General features: G+C 38.2%; 1 protein-coding gene across 1 annotated transcript in view; it reads left to right on the forward strand.

Moving 5' to 3' along the window:
* Nucleotides 1-18,936, forward strand: part of LOC134531549 (tubulin-specific chaperone cofactor E-like protein) — a 47,980-nt gene that overhangs the window by 18,854 nt on the left and 10,190 nt on the right. The window contains exons 3-5 of the mRNA XM_063367241.1: nt 12,650-12,831; nt 15,354-15,756; nt 17,864-18,024. Of these exons, the coding sequence (XP_063223311.1) occupies nt 12,650-12,831; nt 15,354-15,756; nt 17,864-18,024 (746 nt within the window). The remainder of the gene's footprint in view (nt 1-12,649; nt 12,832-15,353; nt 15,757-17,863; nt 18,025-18,936) is intronic.

Genomic DNA, 18,936 nt, shown 5'->3' on the forward strand with positions numbered 1-18,936 from the left:
TACCTGTACAATTAGTTAAAGGATTTTCATGAAAAATTATTCTGATAGCTCTCCTGCATTTTTTGGTGGGTCACAAAGTTTCTCACCAGGCAAATGCTAAACTTCATTTTCCAGCTGTAAAAGGTCACACAAGTGAGTATAATTATGTACACTTGTGTGACTCTTTACTGTTATTAGATAATAACTAGCGAATCAGTTGAGACAAAATATAAAATGCAAGAGCATTATGAAGATACTTCACAGGAAAAGCTCTCAAAACAATGACAAAAAATAAAATTTATATCCAACATGTTGTGACATGAAGCCTTAAATTAAAAAAAAGTCATAAAAATACCTTCCAATAGCTTACAAGCAATGAGAATGTTACATATTGAGTTTTAGTTGTTTGTTGATTGGTTGTGTGGTTTTTATTTTAAAGACACCATTAAGCCTACAGGTTTTTTAATAAATCAGAAAAACTATTACAATAAATATACAAACCAATAAATGTGTGATAATCCCAATCATTTTCACTCTTAAGATATTTCATGAGCTAAAGAATTAATGCCATCAAAACCAAGAATTCTGCTCTTATTCAAATTTAGTTGTGTTTTGTCATTAATTGTAGTGAAACAGGTAATATAAGATTAAATTAATTTCTTGTTACAAAATAAAATCACCCAAAAAAATACTAGTCCATTTTACGTAGTAAGCTTCAGTACAGTATAACATCATTTAGGCTATACTTTTTTATAAAAAAATCATCTAAATTAAGAGAGACAAGTTTAAGTTTGACATAATTTGGTTTATATATATATATATATATATATATATATATATATATATATATATATATATATATATATATATATATATATATATATTACAGTTACATATTTACAATATCACTGCCAACACCAGAGAGAGAGTACTATGACAAAATATTTATCTTGGATCCTTATTAAATGTAAGGGGAAAAAATTCATACACATTAAATGTGATATAGTCTATTGCAGTAAATTCTTGATAAAAATTTGAACCTTCATAAATATATAATTAAATTTTTTTTAAAAGAGTAGGTCATTTTCCATTTTCCGGGAATAAATTTGTAATATTAAAAAATTTTAACTAATGAATTAAAATTTTTGGGGAGTGTCAAAGGGAAACTTGTCATCACAAATCAAAATTAAGCCAATAACTCCTGCTTGTGACATAGGTAATGGATAAAATTGCAAACTTTCATGTCATATTTTAATAAGTTAGTTTTGTCAGTTATTGCATAACATCTACAAGTGAAAGTCAAAGTGCATACAAGTGAAGTCACATGTGCATGTGATTTCAGTGGCATAAATATTTTCACTGATGTGATTTGGATTTAATTAATACGTGACTATACAATATTTATCTAGAAACACAACTTTTAGTTTAAAACACTGAATTGTTTTATTTTAAAGTACAGTCCTGCTGTTATGATGATTAAATTTAAATGTAAATACATACATGTACTCGAAGTACGGTTCTGGGTATGACACTGGGGCGGTGCTGGGCAAATGGTTTAAACAGTTTGTGGCGGTCTAGCGAGAGTGAAGAAGTACTCCTCTCAGCACAGACAGGTGAATAGTGGGCTTCCTCGTGCTGATTGTGCCATCGTGGGGTGTGCTGTCTGGGAGCAGTACAGTGCATTACGTGACGCTCAGAAAACACGTTCCTCTTAAATGCATGTAGGTGTCACTTCATTCCTTTGTCTGTAGATACTGGTTCGCTCAGATACACTGTCTTATATAATAATGAACCCAGTGCCTCAGTGCATTCCAGTTCTTGCACAACACACAACGTTTAACATTGAATAATATCTTGGCTCTACTGCCATGCCGATCCTCACAGCCAGGTAACACCACAAGAAACCTTCTGTGGAGAAAGTTGGATTCCACCCTGAAATCATCCTCGACTGATATCCAAATGATTTATACTGTAACAAAGTAACAGCACTGCTGTTATCAGTGACAGTGAGGTAGGACAGCTGGATGCAGTGCCCAGGTCTGTTCTGTGCGGGTCTGTGCGGGTCTATGTGAAGACTGCTGGACAAAGGGACATGCTCTCTTTTCTTCTCCCGGAACCAGGCAGAGGCGGGAAAACTAGCTTCCGAAACACCACGCTTTAAAATAAAGCCTGTACAACAAACACTGCTCTGATTTCATTAACGGGCCTCCGCCCACGTGTTCCGGTGGTCCGGAGAGTAGTAGTGCTGAAATGTTGCAGTTGCTGTAATGATACAGGCACTGCAACATTGCATTGTTTATGCTGCCCCCTTCGACACACAGCCATGAGCACAGTCTGTGCAGATGCCGTGCTCTTCCGGCCGTGCATGCCGATGGAGAGGGCCACAGCTGCTAGCGTGTCGACAACTGCAACATTGCACTCCAGTGACATGCATTTCATCATCAGGGTAATAATGTTTTAGCAAACAGGTGCAGTGTAGATGTTTAATCAATCATTTAGGCCAACATTAAGCAGTATGAGAACTTTCCTATACTGGAAATGTTGAAGAGCTAGTAAAGGCACTCGCAGGGCAGCTAGCCAGCTCAGAGCTGCTCATTTTGTCTTTATTTGTGTTTTGTGTTATACAGTCTGATAGTTTCTGTACATATATTAAGACAGAACCACGTTTTTAAATCTGCATTAGTATACTTGCTGCCAATGTCTTAGTTTTTTGGGCGCTAGTGTGTGTTCAGTCAAATTTTATCTCATCTGTTTAGATAATGGAGTAGATCTGGTCTATCAGTTGATTATCTGACTTACTGTTGTCGTGTGCTCTTCTGAATGCCCTGGCATCATTTTGCTCGTGGATGATTGTTAAAGCAATGTGTTTGTTTGATAGGGACTTACGTTGCACGATGGCACAGTGTGTTACGGGGCCAGACCTCAAAGATTACCATGGTCTCCCAACCACTCAGCCACTGACTCGGTGTTCATGCCGGGACGTTGAGATGGAAGCCACGACGCTCGCCACGTGAGCGCAATGCACTAGCGATCCCGGCCAATCAGGGCTCCTGATGTGTCAGTGATGTAAACTGTAGCATGCCTCAGGTTTTTGAGTCGGGATGCTGATGATAGTTTGTGGTCGTCTTCTGTTAGGCTGGTCTTTGACTGAGACGGAAGTTTCCTTTACCTGAAGTGGTAGGGAAAGAAAACTTTTGGTGCCACACTAAAATAAGCGAAAGCACTTTCTGCCATGTTACTTCTCCAGTTCCCATGAGTGGAATTAAATACATTTAGTAGGTCACTTTCATGATTGTTTTGCCATTGGTACCGTACTTAATATTTGCATTTTGAAAATGCCTATTATGTTTTCATTCATAGTTCACAAACTACATTGATGTGATTATGCACTTTTTTTAGACCAAAATTTGGTTTAAATGGGCGTGTGAAATGTTACATGTGCACTAAATCAATTAAGTGCATATGTTTGATTTTTTTCAGCATATAGAAAATTGTTAAGAAAGTTGTTACTGTCCATTTATTAAACTAACTAGCTCATTATGAAAAATATAAAAATGTTTAGAAAGTTATTTATTTGTTTCACTTGTTAATATGGTTTTGTGTATATCCTGCATGCATTTGTGTTGGAGTTTACAATGCTTTTAAAAACTGATGAACATAGTGTATTGGTGTATCTATAGGCCTACCTTTTTTTTGCTGATTTTAGTAATCTTAAAATTTGTAGTGTTTGCCTATTGTCACAACTTAAATGTAAAAAAAAGTAACATTGATGTGCACATTCATTTTGAGTAGTTATTGCAAAGGAACTATTTTAACATTTTTTTTTTTTTTTTTTTACACAAAATCCTGAGCTGTGATCAAAAGAACTATTATTAATAAAACCATCTAGATGTTTCTCAAAGGATTAAAATAATTAGACTATTTGATAGGAAACTTCTTTAAAGGGGTCAATTTCATTTGTTTTTAGGTAGAGTACAAAATTGCTTAAACTTATTAGGTAAGCAGGGATACTGCTTAAATAATTAGGAACTTCTTAAAAATATTTAACATATTATTTTTATTATGTTGCAGTTAAGTGGGAGGTTGGATTTATACGTCTTTTTTTTTATGTTTGTGTATGGTATAATTTTTAATTAGATTGTAAACAATGGGTCCAAAATTTTGCTAGCAATAAATATAATACTTATTCTAAATCACTTTAAAACCTATATTTTAAAAATATTAGAATAAGTGGTTTCTTTCTTTTATCTAATATGTGTACATGTTTTAACTAAAGTTTTCAGTACATACAATATATGTTTATGGAAAAGCTATATTAATTACAGGATATGCTCTTAATTTAGTTTTTTGGCATAAAACCAAAGTAAACCAATGATAAGACTGCAATGATGCAAATTATACACTGTGTTGTTATTTAAAAATTATAATTTTACCTGTGAGAATTTTGTAACAAAGTAACTACTTGGAGTTGCTTGGCTTGTGGGTTGTAGCCGCGTCAAAGGCGTGAATGTCACAGACTTTTCGGTCAATGTATCAGTCGCCATCATAAGGGGACAGTTTCATACTGAGGTTATAATATTTTTTTTTCCTAACCTAAGTTTAGAACTAAGTATGTTTGAGAGAGGTGCATCTCAGGCTGAAGCCTACACTCTCTAAATCATGCAGGGTTTTAGCCATGCATCGTGTGCTAGGAGGGGATTGGCCAGCCATGAGAGCGATTGATGCCATGACTAACTCCCCTCACACTTAACTCAAGATTAAAACTAGATGAGTCGGGCCCAGGTAAAACCAGCATAGACACAGGGAAAACTCTGGGCTCTTTTATGTGTGATGCAAAAGTCATGCATTAAGCAAGCAGGTTGGTTACAGGAAACAGAGGGATGGTTCAGGAAGAACAGTTGGACAGAGTAGAAAAGAGTCTACCATGTGGGGGCTTTGTGCGTTTGGACATTGCTGTCCGCATTGGTTTTGGGGACCCTGGTTCTTTTGGGGGCGATATTCTGTCATTTCCCGCCAGGCTGCCCGCCAGCCTTTACTTAAATTAGGAAGGGGAGAAGTATTTGGCACATATGAACCTAACTAACGCTACGGTGTGCGTCCAACACTCTGCACTGCCGGCCTGAGCATGACACCCGTGGCAAGGGCAGCTTCAACTGTGTATAGCTGCCCTGAATGCATCTGCGAGCACAGTATGGTATGACACCTAAACCTATGATTATTGAAATAATCTAAATTTAAGTTCAAACTGTCATTGTGTTGTGTGTGTATGCTTATGTAATTAAAATTTTATTTGAGTTATTCCATGTTTTTAATTTGAATGTAAATATTTTAGCGTGCAATTAAAAATCTTATGAGTTAAAAAAAAAAAAAAAAACTGGCACTGGAGGTGAGGCCTCCCAGGTGGGTTCTGCCCTCGGACATAGTCAGGCCTACACAACAGGCAGTGAGCCAGGGGGCCGTTCATTCACCTGTGCGCTTTGGACTATTTAGAGTTAGGGTCATGGTTTAATATCACTTTATAATCAATCATTTTATGTGGTTAAACACATGTTTAATAAGAATTTTAAGCTGACCAGTCAAAAAATTAGTTACCCCTGGAAAAATCATTACAAGCATCATTTAATACTGTATAAATACGCCTCTGAACTTGACAACCACCTGGGTCATTCCATGTCAAGTGGTCTAAATTTGAGAGAAAAATTTTTTGTGACCATCTTCAATCTTGATGAAATTTGGGTAAGTCAATACCATTACTTAGGCGAATCTTAAACAAAATTTCAGTTTGATTGGCAGTGTAGTCTGGGTTCCAGAGGCTCCTGCACAAAGATGGTCGTCGTAACACCAGCGTGCGCCTGAATAAAATGTCAATTTTGAATTGCTATTGTGGCACAACTACAGCAGCTAGCATCCTGAAAATTGGTAACCTTGGAGACCTTTTTGTGCTCTACACAATGGTAAGAGTATCACTTATTCAAAAGGCTTACCTTTATTGCTAGCACCTCCCAAAGTTGGTAAAAATATTCATTACCTTAAATTTAGAGCTGACTTTTGCTGTCCATAACTTTACAGCAGTGTTGCCTGAATGCCTGTGCTTTGCTAGCTAATCAAGACCATAGCTGCTGTCAGTTTGCCAAAAGAGCAGCTTCTAAGATTATTAGATTTTGCAGATATTTGCCTCTAAACTAGGGATTTTTGTTTTACCCACTGAATATTACCCTTTTTTAAACTGACATAGCACAAAACTATCTTCTCTGATTGAGTTCTTTCTGGCATGGTTAGAAAGAGCAGCCTTTTTGCTTTAAGAATCATCTTGTTTCATCTTTGTGTCTCAATGTTTAAGGTAAGAAAATTTACTTTAAAAATTGTCCTTTTTTAGCTACTTGACATAGAACGCTGCGACAAAATCAGCATCAAAGATAGTGAATTTCCAACCACTTAAATTATTTGTACTCCTTAAAATGATGAGGTATTAATATACAAGCAAATTTTAATATAAAAGCATAAGCAAACAATTTTTTTATTATTGATCATGTAATAATTGACTAGACGTGAAGGGAAATTGTTTATACTATAAAAATTAAATCCTTGCGTTGGTCCATGGTGGCTGAACCACTACCAATTCATGCTCTAAAAGATATGCTTCTCTCAATAAAAGCATGAATTGATATCCCCATCACCTAGGGGTCACGCCCGATAGCCAGGCAAGGCCAGCCACGGGTGAGTCTCTTTACCATGGGCTCCCAAGCCCACCAGGGGTTTCTTGCCATGGATCCCAGGCCAGTGGTGGGTTCATGGTTGCCAAGCCAGAGTGATGCACTGTTCAAGTAAACAATAATGAAATGACCAATGGGAAAACGTGGACGTTATTATTTGTTTTACAATTGATTGGAATTTATCTTCAATGCTTGCCAGCATCATTTCTGTTAAAGTGTACTGCCTTCCCATTGCTGTAGCATTAGGAGCTGGAATGTTGGCAATAATATGCTGTTCTGGTATCCAGCAGGTGTCTCTTCTAGGAGGCCAGTAAAATTATCTTGCAATTCCATAAGGATGCATGAAGTTGATAAGAAAATCATGCTCTTCAAGTGAAATTTCACAAATGTTGCCAATCCACTATTTGTTTTCATAAATACAGGCAAGATATTGGCCAGGCTGAAGACTTGCGATTGATAGGGTTGGTGGGTTGACTACAGCAGATGGGTTCAAATGGGCTAAAAATGATGAAGAGGAATCATTTGAAACTCTGCTAACACGAATTGTAGTTTCATTAATGGGTACAAAGTGATGGTTTTCCCTGGTTCCAGCTACTGTACGGCCATCTTTAAACCTTTGTTCTTGTTGTAAGGAAACTGCTTCAATTTCTTCTTTGGAAATAAAAAAGCACTTGATCCCTTTGATCTGCTGCACACAATAGCTAAACAGATATTGTGGTGTCAAAATTTGGTTGTTGACAGGACGTTGAAGGCTGGCACGTGCTGCTGATCGCTTGATAGTTCCACCAATGCCATCACAAGGTGACTTCCCATGGCTTGTGCCAAAAAAGTTCCACTTGGCAGTACAATTAAAATCGTTTTCATGATGGCACAAATTCATAAAATTCTTGTAATTGTATTGTGCAGCAGAGCCATCACTGAAGTAGTATATGTGCACTATTTCACCAACAATGGTCTTTAGATACTCTATTAGCTTGCATAAAAAGACATGCACAGCGATTGTGTCATGCTGCAGGCAACACTGATAATAGAAAAGCTGATGCTTTGCAAATGGTTGGCATTCTTGTAGTACACTACAAAGGTATTCAATGTAGCTTGGCTGTTTTCCCAATGAAAACCTTGAACTGCATCTTGTACAATAAAGGAATAATTTTCGGAAAAATCCATCCATATAACTAATTCACCAGGTTTCAAATTTTCTTTTGTGGCTTTAAGGTGGTGACTTTGAAATTTAGCAATGTAGTGATGGGAAGAAAGTTTCAAAATTTTGCTGACTAAGGCTTCAATGAAATCTTCAATAGTGTCCTGTTTGGATTCCAATGTATCCCTATCAGTGTGCACCCACTGCTTGTATATAATTGTGTCTTCACGGTCGTTGTCTTCAAAATACTTTAGCAAATATTTTACCAATTCTTCAGTCTGTGGACATTCTTCACAACGATGAAGCATGCAATCTTTTGAATCCGAGCTGCAAACTGTCTTACTGATGAGGCACTTGTAGTCATCTTTAATGGGAGTGGCTTGCAGCATTAGCTTCACATTTTGATGAATGGTACATACACAAACTGAATGTGTCCCAGATGCACTAACAGTAATGCACAATTTAGGCCTAAGCTCACAAAATTTAGAAAATCCTATTTCAGATCCATATCGGGTTCGGTATTCTGCATACAATTCCTTCAAGTTACAAAGGATCAGTCGCTTTTTCAATTGAACTTTAGTATCTTCTGAGAGTCTTACTGAAACATAGTCCTTCTTTCCAGGGCACAATCGAGTAAATTCATCATCTTCGTAAAACGCAACTACTCTTTGTTTTATTTCATCCAATAGCTTCTTTCCCTGTTTTTTTCCAGGCATTGCCAACAGACCACCTTCTTCTTTCAGCTTCCTTGCTTTCTTCACCATTCTTTCAGAAACATCAAATTCTTCTGCTATCTTTTTAATAGACCACTTTGCTGGAACTAGAGTCAATATTTGGAGTTTTTCTTGATAACTTGTACTTGCCAATTTCATCTTTTGCTTTAGCCCTTCTAAAAGTGTGTAGTATTCTAAACAATTTTCACATTGCATCCTTGGCTCTATAATCTCATTGCTGTGAAGATGGTCAAGGGTAGCAATTTGCATTGTAAGTGTTGTTTTCTCTTGATCCAGCTTTTTCTTTGCATATGTAATATTATCTTATGATAATATCAGTCGTGGAATTTTTACAGGAGAAATACCAATGGCTGTTAGACTTGTATTCACCTTTTCTGAAATTACAGTTTCATCATCCGAATCCGAAGTAAAAGATGGAGATGCAGCTGATTCTTGGTGGCTTGCCACTTCCTTTCTGCAGGATGGGCATAGTTTTGGCCTGGCTTTACATGGTTTTAGGTTAGACTTGTCAAGTAGTCTGCTGTTTTTACATCAATGGGTTGCAGACTCTTTTTTGCAGAATGGTTTATCTTTCCAAAAGTGTTGCAACGAGATTTCTGCACCAATGTGAAATTTTTAAGCAGCAGTGCTTCATGATGCAGACACACAGTTGATGCTTCATCAAATTCTAATCCACATCGTCGACTCAAAAGGTCCTGATTTTCAGTTTTCAGTTCACGTACAAATTTTATACCAGCCTTATGTGAATGGAATGATACATTATGACAAAGTGAATCATCATTATTACCTATGGTGCATTTCTGCAAACTTTCAATAGAAAGATCTAACTCCATCACAGGAAGAAGTCTTGAACACAGTCAGTAACTGAAAGAACACATATTTTAGTACACCATTAAATTGTAATATAATTCTTAATATATGTTAAGTCTTAGATAATTGCTGTCCAACTGGTCAGATCCATCAAATACCCCATTTTGTTGAATCAAACAAAAGGTGATTTTCAAGAAAATTTTCTTGCCTCACCATTTTATATTTATGTGTAGTATAAACAATTTCCCTTCACGTCTAGTCAATTATTACATGATCAATAATAAAAAAATTGTTTGCTTATGCTTTTATATTAAAATTTGCTTGTATATTAATACCTCATCATTTTAAGGAGTACAAATAATTTAAGTGGTTGGAAATTCACTATCTTTGATGCTGATTTTGTCGCAGCGTTCTATGTCAAGTAGCTAAAAAAGGACAATTTTTAAAGTAAATTTTCTTACCTTAAACATTGAGACACAAAGATGAAACAAGATGATTCTTAAAGCAAAAAGGCTGCTCTTTCTAACCATGCCAGAAAGAACTCAATCAGAGAAGATAGTTTTGTGCTATGTCAGTTTAAAAAAGGGTAATATTCAGTGGGTAAAACAAAAATCCCTAGTTTAGAGGCAAATATCTGCAAAATCTAATAAGCTTAGAAGCTGCTCTTTTGGCAAACTGACAGCAGCTATGGTCTTGATTAGCTAGCAAAGCACAGGCATTCAGGCAACACTGCTGTAAAGTTATGGACAGCAAAAGTCAGCTCTAAATTTAAGGTAATGAATATTTTTGCCAACTTTGGGAGGTGCTAGCAATAAAGGTAAGCCTTTTGAATAAGTGATACTTTTACCATTGTGTAGAGCACAAAAAGGTCTCCAAGGTTACCAATTTTCAGGATGCTAGCTGCTGTAGTTGTGCCACAATAGCAATTCAAAATTGACATTTTATTCAGGCGCACGCTGGTGTTACGACGACCATCTTTGTGCAGGAGCCTCTGGAACCCAGACTACACTGCCAATCAAACTGAAATTTTGTTTAAGATTCTCCTAAGTAATGGTATTGACTTACCCCAAATTTCATCAAGATGGAAGATGGTCATAAAAAAATGTTTAGACCACTTGACATGGATTTGGTTAGAAAGTGGGTCCACAAGGTTGTACAGGTATATCACATCCAGGTTAAGCCACTCAATGAGGATTTGATCGTGCGATTCCACAAAACTGCTGGGATGCTGATGTCTGTGTTTTACCTGCTGTTCCAACATGTCCCACAGATTTTCAATTGGGTTTAGGTCAGATGATTTTGCAGGCCATTAGAGATGTACTAGGGTGGGGGAGTGTTCATAAAACCTGGCATATATGCATCCAGCCTGATGAACTTTGCTGTTGTCATTTTGAAAAATCGATGTATCAAATTGCATTCTAATCATGCAGATGTTGACTGAAAGGCAACACCTGATCATCCAGAATAAACATGCTGGTTCATGTTGGTAGTCACCGCAGTGAGCTGTCCCAATCCATGATAGGAAAAACATCCTCAAAACATCACAGCCCCACCCCTGGCTAACTGACCTACACATCCTGGATGAAATGCTTCATTTGGCCTTCCGTGCATTCAGCGACATGCGTCATTGGAATACAGACAAAAACGTGATTCGTCAGACCACATTACGTTCGGCCAGTCAGCTACTGTCCACGTTCAATAATTTCTAGTCCATTGAAGACGCGCAGCTTTATGTGCCTGTTTGAACAATGGCCTCTTGCGAGCGAACGTGACTCCATATTGTATGCAGTTCCTGTCATAATGTTCTCTTGCTAACAGGTTGGAATGGACCTTCATTCACTTACTGCAGCAATTCCTGTTGGGTTTTAAGCGATTTCGATTCAAAAGCTGTGAAACACGTCTATGGTCCCTCTCCTCTCAATTTTGATATTTTTCCGACCACAATTCTGACATGTTTCGTGGCCACATATAGTACACCACTGTTTGTAGACATGTTGAACAGTTCGCTGGGAAACACCAACAAGTTCAGCAACTTCATGCATCGTATGGCCATGAGCATGGTCAAACACGATTGCCCCTTTTTGCTACTTTGTCACATCCTTGCATCTACCCATATTGACGTACACTGTCTGCTTGAAACATCAATGTCTCATTGATCGCTACTGCCTTATGCTCATGTAGAGGCAGTGCGTGTGCGTTTGAGCATGGAACTCGTTCGCTGTGCCATCTGTACAGGCTTAATGATCGATCTATGTGTGTGCACCAGGGTGACTAATTTTTTGTCCTCTGAGCTTATATTGTGTGTTTGAGTGCAAGGTTAACCTTATGAGAAGAATTTTCTTGACCGTCAACAATGGCTGGGTTGGGGTCTGCCTCGGGTGTGCGCTGTGGTTGGCCGGCTCAAACAGCCAATCACGCGTAACCACGGGGGGCGATGCACGAGTATGAATTTTGGGCGTTAGAATTTCTGTTCTGAGTAATAATTTCCCAGAGAGAAAACATGTAGATTTGTTCTATTTACGCATTTATCGTAAAAAGATTTGCATATTTCTGCTGTAGAAGTCGTGCAAAATTTCAGAGTCTGTTTCGTGATGCAATGCTTCTACAAGGCAGTATTGTCGGTTGTATTTAGTGATTCAAATGCATTAATTCTGAATTTGCTGCAGCTTTAATACGTGTGTTTTAGCTGCAGTTGCCCGGACAGAGGCTGCATGTGTTAGTATTGGGTGAATGAGAGCTTCGTAGAGCATAGAGCAGTAAATTAAGCTTGATTCTTCAGACTCTTCAAAAATCTAGCTGTTCATCCAACAAGACACATCGCCTCTGGTTGCTCAGACAGCCCAGCCAACCAGAAGAGAAGAGGCCAGCACTCCCAGCCAATCACAGAAGCCCAGCTCTGATTGGCCAACCAACAGGCCAATGGAAGAAAGGAAGGCTCTTGGCCCACAGCTGCAGCCAATTGGGAAAAACTCCCCTCTCATGCGAGAGTATTTAAAGGCAGGATGACTTGCAATAACCTCAGTAGGTAACTGCTCGCTGATAATGGCAACTGATATGTCGACCGAAACCTCTGTGATATATATTCACCTTCAACCCAAAAGCCAAGCCACTCCAGACAGTGGCTGCAAAAGTCTGCAGTCTTTATCACAGTAACTACCTGTACCATTTACTATATGTTATTTTTTAGTTTATTTTGTTTTGTTTGGATTTGAAACAAAATTAATTGTTTTTAACAATTTGGTAATATATGATGTAAATATCTTTTTTTCCAGATATTTGGAATCCTAACTCACATGCCGAGACTCAAGTTTGTGAACTTGAGCTTCAATAACCTCCACAGTGAAATATTAACAACTAGCACTCAAAACATATTTCCATTTTTAAGAAACCTTGTTTTAAACGGCACATTGATTGAATGGAAAAGTGTTAGAACTCTCCTGAGACTCCTGCCGAGGTAAAACTAAAACTTCTATGTTACCTGTATGCCATAATCAGTGTCAATTTTAATTTTATCTTTTGGTACTCTTAAAATAAATTGCACGGGGACAGTATTGTGACCAGTGGAATGAAATGAAAAGCCTACATTTCACTGGGATGAGAGCCAAACCAAAAAGTTTCAAATTTGACCAAATTTTACAGCTTGCTCATGAAAAAGCACCATATTGCAAGGATTTATATATTCTGTGGTCATAAAGTATTTTAAATAACTATACCTTACATAATAAACCTTCAGTTTTAGTTATGATAACCTAAACTAACCTACCCAACCCGAAAAATACAAAGTATTATTATTTATTACACTGACCGAATGTAATCTAAACTAACCTACCCAACCCGAAAAATACAAAGTATTATTATTTATTACACTGACCGAATGTAATCTAAACTAACCTTTTACTTCCGTAAACTTCAGAACTGTTCGGGTTGTGGCTTTCATTCCTGTGAACTGTAGGCTAAATAGTTTAGTTTTATAGTTAAGATTGTTTCCCAGAGCAGTTGTTACTACAGATATGCTCAAACCTGCAGTCCACTGCAAGAAATACAAAACTTAGTTTGTATAAAAATTGCATGCTAACTGGGTAGACATGTTGTGCAGCTTGATGTGTGTGTCTAAGTTGATGGGTTACAAATACTGTACCGTGCGAAGTGGTGCAACTGTACAACTTGGGACTTGTATTCGGGAGGGACCCGGTACTAATCCTAGTCTCGGCCATAAAGATTTTATTTTCCTTGGTTTCATGAAACCACTCCAAGGCAAATGCTGTAATGGTCCCGTGCCATTAGCCAGGACTGTTTCCTTGTTTATCTACCAATGTATAATGTGATGTGTGTTACACAGATCTGTTCAGCACATGGATACAAGAGTTGTGTGAATAATGGCTTTATGGAGCAATATTTAAGTTCAAATTATGATATCATATTATAGATATGATTATAAATTATGGTGATTTGAAATATTTACAAATGTACTTGGTAACATTACAAATATTGTAATTTTAAAATATATTTTTCGAATGTATTGTTACGAACTTATGTGTGGAGAACTGGGTTCGTAAGGTATAGCCCAATTAAGTTTTATTACAGTTTAATTAATTACTAATATTTACATTACTATTAAATAATTGTATTTAAAATTGTCTGATCACCAATCAATTACACTTAAAAATGTTTATTCACAAATCACTCAATGTCTGTCGAGTTCCACAGTTTGCACTCCTCACTGGAGCTAGGCTCGACAGTGGTTCGCCTCTTACCTCGCGCCTGTCCACACACAGTCTCGCTCCATTCAGTTGCAACGTGGCAAGTTAGGATCAGAGATGCAGCGAAGGTATTAGGTAGGCTCCTGTGAATACTATTTTTATAATTCAATTTGAATGTCAAATTATTCATGAATATCAAATATTTTTCTATCAAAATTTAACATACAGTGAAAATTTTTTTCGCACTTCACAGGATTCCAAAAAAAATTGAGCTAGCAATGCAGTTTCTTAAACCACAAGATTGAAAATTGTTTTGTTAATCCAACTGATTACAGACATAAAATAAGAAAATTATTAGAAATTTAAAACCATAATCACTGATTATTTGTTAAATATAAAAACAATGTAGGTATAATGCTGCAAAAACAAATCTAAATTTCTCAATAATACATCTTAGCTTCAAACGAGTTCAATTTTTCAGTTAAATCTTTGTGAATGAGTCCCAATTGGTGTATCTATTGGAAATGAGTAATAAACAAATTGATTTTATTTGAAATCTTGAATGGAATATTAAAATATTTATGAATATACAATATATTATTAAATTTTTTGAATACATACATTCAGATTTATGGATGAAAAAAGGGTTGGTTAAGCCTCTGATCAAATGTTTTACACTGACAATTAAACATACATCTTGGAGGTCTACAGAGGGAATGCATTGCCAGTATAAGTTAGGGGTGCCTTCTTGTGGGTGGTCACATGAACATGGGGTTAGACTCCTGCTCTGGGCAAGAGGCATTGGGGGTACTAGAACTTGCTCTGGGATACCGGACTCTTGCACCGGCAGCCAGGCACGAGTGGCATAGTGCATGACGTCAGTGGCTGTGCCGAGCTGCTAGCCAGCTCCTTACCTAGCGCGCTTCGCATTTCTGTCTGCGTTCATAACAATTTGACTCTGATTTCTTTTAAAAACAAATACCTTTAGTCAATGACTGTGCAACAAGTGTCACTGCCATTAATAGTCATTTTCAGATAATTGATGCAATAGAAAAAAAGAGGGGGAATAAGCCTCCGTATCTGATATTGTTAATATTTGAGTGCGAAAAATATGTGTGCTTATTGTGGAGACATGGAATTATTTTTTCTAGCATTATGCAGTTAATACTTATGCTTGTATCATGCATCGGACATCTTAGCACATGAGCCCCGTTGCAGTAATAGGCTCTACATGTGCTCATGTATACTCACGTGGGTGATGGGGATGGTGTCACAGCCTGGAAGAGCTCCACCTCAGCCTCAACGCCTACAGCTACGTGGACCTGGACCCCGCGCCCTACGCCACCCTGCGCCGGCTGCACTTCATGGGCAACCCCGTGCACACGTGGCTGGAGGTGTGCAAGCTGGGGGCTGTGTTCCCCGAGCTGGAGTCCCTGGTGCTGGCCGACTGCCCCCTGGCGTCCCTGGACGTGCCCGAGGAGCGGGAGGCGTCCCCCGGGGGCCGCACCGAGAGCGAGAGCGAGCTGTGCCAGTGCGTCACCTGCCCGCACGCCTGCTTCGCGCGCCTGCACTTCCTCAACCTCAACAACTGCCTGCTGAGCTCCTGGAGCGAAGTGGAGCGCCTGAGTCGCTTCCCCGCCCTGCGCCAGCTGCGTCTCTCCGGCTGTCCTCTCTTCGAGGTGAGGCCTTCGGCTCACAGTGGTCGGTCAAAGAAAAGAAGTTAGGTTGTTTCATACACGCGCTCCCATACACAGCTTCCAGATGATGCAGTTCGCAGGCCCAAGGCACTCGATCCATGTAGGGTAGTGAGACCCACGCACGGGGCTGCACAAAGCAATTACGTAGTATGTGTTTAAAAGGAGTGTGTTTAAGAGCTGAGAAAGATTTAATGAAACAGTCCCTCGACTGAGGCAAGCCCTGGGGATGATGGTTAAAGATAAAGCAGAACTACGGATCACAGTCCCCGGGTGTGGGAGGCTGCGTCTTACCTCGGTCGTTGGCGGCCGAGCGCTGGGCTCTCCCGGGACATCATGGCACCTTCCCGCCTGGCCAGATTACCGTTACGCTCTTATGAAATCTTACATAGGACAAATAAAAAAAACCTTTTATAATTATGGAATGCTCTCCCTTGGCTCTGCTATTACTAAACAAACAGTTATCAATTTATTAGATTAAAATAAAAGAGGCTGACTTTGGCTTACGTTCGGGTCCGCTCTAGTCCGCCTGGCAACGTCTTTATACTTTATATTAAACAAATAAAATTACATATTGAACAGAAACAAAACCCTCCCGCCTGTCAGTGGCGACACAAATTGACGGGGGGGGGGGATTAACATAGCGCCCTCTTGTGGTAGTTTGTGGCATGCTATTCAAACGCACGACTACGTAGTTTCGTGACAGTACGAATGCCAGTGAGGAAACTGGGACGGCGGCGAGGGGAAAGGAGGCTCCTGGGGCTGACGTCAATGTTACTCTTGATGATTGATTACTGAACTAACTTCTCTTGGACACAAAATGTTTTTATGGTTTTTTTATTTATCTATTAGGTCATTCACAGGTACAATGGCCGCCATCTTCCGACCACAAAACAAGCTCATGTCAAAGATACAAGTAGGTAGCACAAAACATCTTCATTGCCTCCAAAACACAAATTTACTGTTCGTAGGTACTGTAAAATGCATATTAAAGAATGTTCCCAAGTGAATTCCGTGGTTGCTTGCAACACTCATGGTACAAGTCGAAGAACTCAGTCCTTGGAACAACAGCAAAGTTACCCAAGCATTGCTTTGGGCTATTACCGACGACTGTAGTTGAACAAATTCTAATTTAAAGTACCAAAAAAAACGAATAAAGGTTAAATATAAACTGTACAGCCCTAAACACAGTTGCAAAATTCTCACTTTACCGCATTAATATATTAGTTGTGAGCCACCACCGAACATTCAACCTATCGGTTCCCCGTACAAACGCTGACTAACGTTATGGTCTCCCTTCTTCCTGAGGAGGACAAAGAGCTCTCATGTGACATAATCTCCATCCAATCACAAAATTACATGGAAAAATATCAGCCAACCAGTGCACATAGCAACAGCACTTGACTAGATCCAGAGTATTATTCACACAACCAGAACTTTTTTCTCTCTCTAATTATTATGTAACTAGCAAGTTATTGCATAAGTTTGTTTTCAAACAAAGAACCATGGCAAAAAAATACAAAAGAAAATTACATGACCACACATCTGCAAATTAAAAAATGATCAATACTTAAAAAAAATATGTGTAAGCACATAAATAAAAGTATTTGAAAAAAGACAAAATCATAGACTGCTGCTGCCATCTGTAACCGGCTGTAAGGACGTTGCAACAAATCTTTTTTTTAAATCCCATGCCATAGACCACTATTTGCTATACACGTTAACTTTGTTACCAACTCACTTCTGTTATCCTGTAACTACCGGCTGTAAAATGGTTTCACTTCAAAAAATAATACGTATACATACAACATTACCTATACATTCTCATGAGGAGCTGTACGTGGTATAGTGTCTCAGTTTTATGCACATCTCTTTGGTAAAATATGTGTTTTACTATTGTGTTTCCATAGTTTAATACAAAAATGTGCAATAAAACTATATTATGTTATGTAGTTGGGACCTAGGCAGAACAATTTTCTGCCCCCAAAAACATTTTTCTTTGAATTTAAATAAAATGATAAAGAGCGTATCTCAGAAAACGCTAGTATTGCTTGTTCAGTGGTATTGTGTGAACTGTGTGAATGTGCCGCAGGATTACACAGAGCAGGAGAGGAGGCAGCTGCTCATCGCACGGCTGCCCAACGTCGAGGTCCTGAATGGGGGAGGAGTCATCACGGACGAAGAGAGGGAAGATGCGGAGAGGGCGTTCATACGGCACTACATGGACAAACCTGAGTCGGACCGACCGGAGCGGTGAGGAAGACACGCCTTTCCTATTGTAATACTGAAGACTCTTTGTATTGCTATCATAGCAATTTAACCAACTTCTTGTACTATAAAATTCCGCTATGTAGTTTTAATAAGTAAACTTGAGGTTAACAGGCTACTGAAACTCGGAATAAAAGTCGGAGATAGAGACGTCCCCGAACTTCGGGAAAATGATTTTTCTCTAGAGATGTACAGAGACAGGAAAACCTGAAATGCTAGAAGATAGATTTCATTGTACCCGACCAGACGAGACTTGACAGTTATTTTTTAAACTTAATACATATTTTACATGTCCAATGATGTGCGACTAGTATGCAAAAATTTTACAAAACTTTGTATTTATGTTCTTACTATTTACACATTTTCCTGTAATTTACAGTTTTCTTAAAGTATAGTGAATTTTAAATAATTACAATCCGTGGGAACTGCACATGCCTATACGTGTCGAAACACTAAAAATTGTTGCCGATTTTGGAATGAAATGCCAGCATAATGCTCATAATTCTCGTATTGGCGAGAAAAATACGCCCCGAGCTTCAGTGAAGCTCTGAGAGTATTGGTTATATTGGGGCTCTATCTGAAAACCATATATCGTCAAATATTAGGTATGACTATATGCTATGTTAAATACTGAACTGCCGCGTCACCGAATCATAGCACGAATTGTGTTAGTGACCATCTGCTGTCTGATTGTGCTAATTATTTTAAGTCAATTGTCTTTGAATAATATTAAAGCCTCTAGTTTTCTTGGAATTATGGCACAATTAATGTCTTGTATGACTTCACTCAGAGATCTTGAAAGATTTTGAATTTCATTGACAATACTGAACTAGCTAAATTAATTTTTTTATCTCCTAATCAATGAACTTTTGTATCTGTTGTGCCCAACGTAATTTT

This window comes from Bacillus rossius, chromosome 5 (assembly GCF_032445375.1).
Source record: "Bacillus rossius redtenbacheri isolate Brsri chromosome 5, Brsri_v3, whole genome shotgun sequence".
NCBI lineage: Eukaryota > Metazoa > Arthropoda > Insecta > Phasmatodea > Bacillidae > Bacillus > Bacillus rossius.